Source organism: Callionymus lyra, chromosome 1 (assembly GCF_982586985.1).
Source record: "Callionymus lyra chromosome 1, fCalLyr1.hap1.1, whole genome shotgun sequence".
In the NCBI taxonomy this organism is placed as follows: domain Eukaryota; kingdom Metazoa; phylum Chordata; class Actinopteri; order Syngnathiformes; family Callionymidae; genus Callionymus; species Callionymus lyra.
Window position 1 is genome coordinate 37181921 of NC_141818.1, and position 7140 is coordinate 37189060.

The 7140-nt window shown below is 41.1% G+C and overlaps 1 protein-coding gene across 1 annotated transcript; it reads right to left on the reverse strand.

Moving 5' to 3' along the window:
* Positions 1–199: 199 nt before the first annotated feature.
* hpgd (15-hydroxyprostaglandin dehydrogenase) lies at positions 200–5165 on the reverse strand. The gene is made up of 7 exons (XM_087806197.1): positions 4954–5165; positions 4457–4580; positions 2322–2428; positions 1845–1947; positions 1357–1433; positions 1125–1288; positions 200–553 (listed from the first exon to the last, which is right to left on the reverse strand). Exons 1-7 carry the CDS (start codon positions 5044–5046, stop codon positions 430–432), a joined length of 792 nt encoding a protein of 263 aa, XP_087662323.1. The 5' UTR covers positions 5047–5165; the 3' UTR covers positions 200–429.
* Between the last annotated feature and the right edge of the window lie 1975 nt (positions 5166–7140).

The following is a 7140-nucleotide window of genomic DNA, read 5'->3' on the forward strand; positions in this document are numbered from 1 at the left end:
TCTCGTTCGCTGAGATTTCAGACAGGGGAGAACTTTCTGAAGTAATAGGTGAGGGTGGAGATCGCCCAGAATACCAATATAAAGCTTTGATGACGCCGCCCCAATCCAACTGTCGACCCTCAGGATCCCGCAAATGTCTTGACTCCTATCTAAGGTCCCCTGACACAAATTATGTATATAAGAACAGTGTTTTCAAGGATCAAAGACAGAAAATACATTTAATGTTGTACAAAACGATATTTGTTGCATGATTTACGGACGGACCATCAATGGGTGATGTTTATATTACTTGTCTTATTCTATTTCATGGTCGACAAAATCATTTGTTCACTAAAATAATCATTATTTACACAGGAAAATAACATCATTTGAATGTATGTACATCGATCCAGTCGAGGAGTCCTTTTAGATTTGAGGTGCAGCAGCTCTTCACGCTGACATGGGCTCATAGCTGTGGAAATGGATTCCTTTAGAGCATGTTATCTTCATCACAGCGCCGTTCAGTTCCGGGTCCAGAATCATCTGCATCATGCCCTCGGCTATAAAGGACGGCCTGCAGACGGGCAGAGAGTGGTCACATGACAGAACACAAACATCAACGACACAAATAGTGTCAGGAACAAAAACAAGCTATTTTCTCTATTGGCAATGCTTATGAAATGAGTAATCAAGGGCGTTGATGTCCAAATTCCAATGTCCATTATTTCTCAACCAAAGCATGTCAAATACCAAACGTTTTTCAATTGTAAAACAAAAAAAAAACAACTTTTTTTTTAAGTTAATCAAAAGAAAACACACGGTGAAGCTGCTATACGTCAATGCTAACGCCTACATACTGAAATGAGGTTCTCAATGTTGTGCTGAACCTGAAGATACAGACACTGGTTTTCAGTTTGAAAAAGAAAGGATTAAATTTAGTAATGAACTGATAAAGCTTCATGAAACACTTTCCTTATTTTCTGATACCACCAGATGGCGCTTTTGGCTTTAAAAATGATGGGAGGTTTCATTAAAATTGTTTTGATAGCCAACAGTGCCATCTAGTGGGCTCTGAAAATGAGAACAAAACGTCATAAAGCTCTAAATTCTAGATGAATTTGTGTAAATAAAAAGGGGTCACTCACTGTAAAACTCCATACTTGTTCATACTGTGCTTGAATTCTTCCTTGTATTTGACAAACTTGCCCATGATCTCTTCTTGCTGAACCGAATGCAGCAGCGGCGTGTCCACAAACGCCGGGCATAAGGCGTTGATGCGGACGCCGTAGTTACCCAGATCAGACGCATCCTGCAAGAGTGACATGGGTCTGGTAAAATCATCCCGCTCACGGAAAAAATGTAGGCGTCGTCACGAACCGCCATTACTCTGGTGAAGCCGATGACCCCGTGTTTGGTCGCCGTGTAGACGGGTTGATGGGGGGAATGATTGAACACTGCAAAAGAGAGAGAGATGACGACGGCACAAGGGAAATGTGAGGCCAAACGGTTTTCCCACTTAGTTACTGATTTTTCAACATCAGTTACTTTTTCTTTCAGTTTTATTCCCCAATTTTAAATGTGTCTTTTTCAATCACTTTTTGTCTAGTCTATATGAAAAGAAAATAATAAAAATAACTAAATTACGTTTCAAATGAAATAATAATAAAGTAACAATTGAGTTTAAAAGCCATTTTATAATGATCCGACATTTCAACATATTCAATCCTTTTGCTATATTAAGTTGTTTTCCACCCAAAATGTATTTATTCTTTTCTTTTATCTTTTGGTCGGATGGGCTCTGGCGCTGCATACAATGTGTATTTGTTTCTTATTTCGAGGTCGTCTCACAGGGAAGCATGTGTTACCTGCCATTGACGAAACATTGATGATGGTGCCTCCTTCTTTGTCTTTGTCGTGTTCTCTGCTCATGTGGTCCAACGCCAAGTAGGTGCCTTTTATAACCGACGTCTAGAGGCACAGGTCAGCGTTTATTCAAGATTAAAGAGACTATATTGGCAATAAACAGCATTTGAGAATTAAAAGATAACGAATTTTGGCCAATAGTTCCATTATTCAAGATTAAAGAGACTATATTGGCAATAAACAGCATTTGAGAATTAAAAGATAACGAATTTTGGCCAATAGTTCCGACCTTTAGATAGTGAGGATTACAAAGGGACATTCTTATCTGAAGAGGCACTCAGTGTAGACCAATATCAATGTGTACCAAGTGGGGAGTGTTTAAGGAGGGAAGGGTGAGTATGTGGAATTGTTAAAAAGCCGTTGATGTTGTCCTACCAAAAGTCATGCATTAGTCACATGTTACAAGTGGTGTGTCTCACCAGGTTAACTTCGATTGTTTTCTCCCAGTTATTTTCATTGGCGATGCCAGCGTTGTTGATGACGATGTCCAGTCGGCCAAATTGGTCCACAGTGCTTTGAAAGGCATCTAAAGATCAAAGGTCAACAACATGTTCATTCCATGAAGCTTTGTCGCCCTTTATTCAGAGCCAACCAGTTATGGTTTAATATTTGGCTTTGAGCAACTATTTAAATGAAGCCTCCCTTCATTTTTAAATGATTACCCTGCTCTGCACGATACAGTGCCAAAGGACAGCGCTACATTGTACAGTGTTATATAAATCTGTGTGAAGACAGTCAGCACTGGGAGCTTGTGCAATAGTGTTTCCTGTCTATGTAGCATTTTAGCATTTTAGCTTCTGCTACAAACATCTTAAAATATAGATTTTTTTTACAAGCAGAATGGAAGTATTTGGATGTTCTACTTCATGATGCGAGGCCCTCCAGCCGGGCTTCGCTTGTGGTTGATACTGGGGGCAGAGAAGGAGATAAAATTCATTCATTCGTAGAACCATGGTTACGGGCGGCCACCATTCGCGGCCGTCAAATGGACATTCATTTCTGCCTGTAACTCCAAAAAATGATTATTACTTTAATGACCCCAGTATCTGCTCTAGTATCATTTTGTGAACCTTTTCATTTCCAGAATTTTAGTGGCGTGAGGTCGACCTTATCGACCTTGGTCAGTCATTCACTGTGACTGTTTTCACTGCTACAAAATGTCCACGTAATCATCGGATACAGAGAGTTGTTTTTGACGTGCCATAAGTTTCAATCGCAACATAAATATGAAGTACTTTGTACTAGTGATGTACCAATGAATTGGAAATTAAACTTTATTTTTAGAGGTTGGTAGGTGGTGCTGTTGGCTGTAAAATGATGGAAGGTTTCATCTTAATAGTAGGCAAATATTGAAATGCAAATAATGCCATCTAGTGTGTTCTGAATATTAGGAAAATTCCTCATGAAGCTTCATCATCCCAACATGAGTTACCCAAGTCATGAACCATCCCATTAGGATTAAAAATAATAGATTAATACGTGTTTTTCATTTTGCACCAAACTTAGTAGTGTTACCTATCTGAACTCATATGTATTTAAATTCCATAAATCTAGGGTTGGAACACATCCTTCCTAGTGTCAAGGCTTCATAAAGCAGTCTCCTTTAGATGGCGCTATTGGCTTTAAAATTAATCAGATTTCATAATATTATTAATAAGCCACATATCATGCAGCAAATAGACTTTTAATGAGCTCTGAAAATATGGGTGACGCCTCACGAAACTTCGTCAGTGCGTCACAAATTCCAACTCACGTACTTCATGTAGCTTGAATTATACTTATTATAAAATAATATACAAAATCAGTTTATAAACAATAAGTGCCCACCCAAGGGTTTTGTTTGACTTTTCTGGACCAGAACGTAAATACAGCTCGTTGGTGTCAGAAGAGTTTATCAGCAGGCTACAGTACACGGCTCAGCCATTTCCTCCAGCAACTTTGTTTCCTTGTAAATCCGAGCCAGCTTCCCTTTTAAAATTCAAACGAAAATCATGGTGATACACAACACAGTGTGTACAGGGAAAATGAAATCCCTGGAATTAAGTTTCAAACTTCAGGGTTGCATAAACAGCTGCAGCCTGAGGTGGTAAAACCTGAACATCTCTGCGGAGATACACACACACACACCAACAAAGACGCACACCAAACATTCCAGTCGCTTAGCCTACAGGGTTTGACGCTCCGAGTGACACACAAAGAAAGCTTGTTTTGTCAGTCCAACAAACACAAGCACGGAAGCGCACGGCTGAGGTAAGTCAGGTAACGAGAGTCGACCACGTTGACCTCTCTTGTCTCGGGATCCTCGACGTGACCCGACATGTTTGTGGGGAATGGGACAACAACAATACATTCCCGGTGACTGGAATTCATCACCAGCGAGTTTCTTTAAAAAAGAAAAAAAAAAGAAATCTTGGCGTTTCTTTTATGTCGAGGAAGTTCCCATTCCGGGAAAGTGAGAAGACATGAATGACAGCAGATTCCTTCAGAAGTGTTTTGCCTTTCAACAATCCAGGCAGTGATACGATCTGTCTAAAGCCTTAGACAAAACAGTTACCTCGCAGTTTGTCTCCGTTGGACACGTCGCACTGGATGAACGCGCAACTGCCTTCCCCGAACTCGGAGTCGAGCTGAGCCTTGAACTGGACCCCGCTGGCCTCATTCATGTCCAGGACGGTCACCTGAGGAGGAAGCCTGAGTCAGTGGATTCACGGCGAGAGATGAAAAGTTCAATCAGTTCCCTGCTGGTTCCTCCACACGCGTGACGTCGCGGGTTGTCCTCGTCACAATGAATAAACAGCAATAATGGGAGATTTTCTAACTGAACCAGACAGTAATCATTATCTCAATTGGGTTCATGTTTCATCCCATCACACAAAAAACATGCTGACACAGCATAAGCACAATAATGCACTTTTCATCCTAACCTTGGCCCAGCTGGACATTAATATTTGTGTCTGTTTAGGACGAAGACAACCATCTCTTTCTCAGGTCCCACATTCAGTTGTCATGTCAAAAGTGTTGTTTAAGGAAACAGAAAAATGCTGGTCTGACCTTAGCTGAGCTCTTCAGCAACGCTTCAACGGCCGCCCTGCCGATGCCCTGAGCCCCACCGGTCACCAGAGCCACTTTCCCCGTCAGAGACATGGTCGTGTCAATCTCTTCTGCCAGTGGTTTTCACTCCTTCCTCTCTCCAGTATTCCAGACGCCAAAGTTCACACAACTCATTGGCTTTTCTCTGAGTTGTGTTTGTATGTTCTACATTCAATCACTCCCTCCCTTCTGCCCTCCCCTTCTGTCTGCTTATCAGTGTGTGTGTGTGTGTGTGTGTTTTGTATGACTGACAGCAAGACAGGCCGAGAGAGAGCGAGGGAGAGAGAGCGACACTAAGTAAACTGTGAAAGAGAATAATTACAGGTTTGTTGTACCTGCCCTCCTGACTCCGCCCACACACATCTCTTGTTACACCTGCTTGTTTATATTCTTACATGAGTGTGTGTGTGTGTGTGTGTGTGTGCTTGGTTTAAACATTTATTTGAAAATTTGCAACAATTTAAACAAATATAGAAACTTAAAGTAAAACCATCATACAGTTGGAAGTTAATATTTTTTGCCATTCATTTCCTTATGTGGGTCACAGGGGAGGGAGGGGGGGGGGGTGGCTAGAGTCTGTCCCAGCTTCTTCGGGCGACAGGCGGGGGACACCCGACACCCTGGACAGGACTCCAGTCAGTCGCAAGACACACAAAGACATGAAACTCATCGTTACAGAAAATTTCCCCAAGTTCCCAACCAACTTGTATGTTTTTGGACTGTGGGAGGAAACCGGAGTCCCCGGAGTAAACCCACGCAACACTGGGAGAACATACTAACTCCACACCCCCAACCGGGAAGCAAACCTGCAACCCTCTGCTACGCGGCGGTCATGCTAACAACTAGACCGACTCTGGTATAGGTTAATAATTGACTATGTACTTCAGTCCTCATCTCAACTTGAACATCTTCTCTGTTATGTTTCTGCTTCCCCCTAGTGAAGGAAAGGTGGAACTGCAACATCGTAAATGATCAGTTTTCGCCGTTGTCAATTTTACGCATGTATACTTGTTTTGTTAGTTTTCTGGTATTCCAGACTTTTAAAAAAGTCTTTCAGTACTTAATTTTGAAGATATATTTCTCTGATAGACAATCAAATAAATAAGAAGATCAATATGAAATCATACTTAAACCAGACCTGGGAACATAATATCAAATTACATTGAGTTAAATATCGTTTTGTTTTGTTTATATATTATCATTAAAAAAAATAAAATCTGTTCTAACATTTGGCTCTCACAACAGTTATAGAATGTAATGTTCAATGGGTTCAAGTAGAAGAACTCACATTTCTCCGGTCCTTAAAACTCTTCACTGGCTTCCAGTTTCTTTCAGGATCAACTTTAAAATTCTGGTTCTTACTTTCAGATCTATTCATGGTCAGGCTCCTCCTTACATCACTGATCTGATCCAGCCTTACACCCCAGCTCGGGCTCTGAGGTCTGTGGATCAGAATCTACTTATGGTTCCACGCACACGGCTCAGGACCAGAGGAGAGAAATCTTTTCAGGCTGTTGCTCCTAAGCTTTGGAACGATCTTCTCTCTCTTTGCGCTTGATGGATCTACTGACTCCTTTAAGAAACATCTTAAGACGTTTCTATTTGTTCAGGCTTTTCCTTGAATTTCTCGAACTCCTGTGTTGTTCTCAGTATTATCTTAATCTTTAAAGTATGTACTTTTTTGAGTATTGTTTTGATTGTTTAAGCGCTTTGTGACCCTGGTCTCCGAAAGCGCTATATAAATAAATATTACTTACTTACTTACTTAATGTAATTTCCCACAGCGCCCCCTACTGAGCTTGTATGATAAGCAAACTGCGTCATGAAGCCTCATGAGTCCATCACCCAAACATACACATGTGGTCTAACATGACAAACAGTATTCTCTCCTGATCAGGTGAGAAACTAACAAGATGAAGCCTATTCATGGTAAAATAATAACATAAGATAATAGACAGAGATGGATGACTTTTAACAGTTTATAATTTAGATTCAAATCCTGCTCAGGGCTGGGTTACTGGGACGTGGGTAAAGGTGGTGAGGGGGTGCGGGGGGTTAATAAATGGCAGGTTGGCAAATAGTTTATGTAAGAGATCCGACCACAAGCACGTACTAACATAACAAGACAGGCCTCTGCTTGGTGCCATG

Bases quoted from the DNA above. Each gene is read 5' to 3' on its own strand.
- hpgd (XM_087806197.1), bottom strand. From the start codon at position 5,046: ATGTCTCTGACGGGGAAAGTGGCTCTGGTGACCGGTGGGGCTCAGGGC. The intron at 2,429-4,456 runs GTAACTGTTTTG...TTTGATCTTTAG, and splicing joins CAACGGAGACAAACTGCGAG to ATGCCTTTCAAAGCACTGTG. The intron at 1,289-1,356 runs GTTCGTGACGAC...TCACTCTTGCAG, and splicing joins GCTTCACCAGAGTAATGGCG to GATGCGTCTGATCTGGGTAA.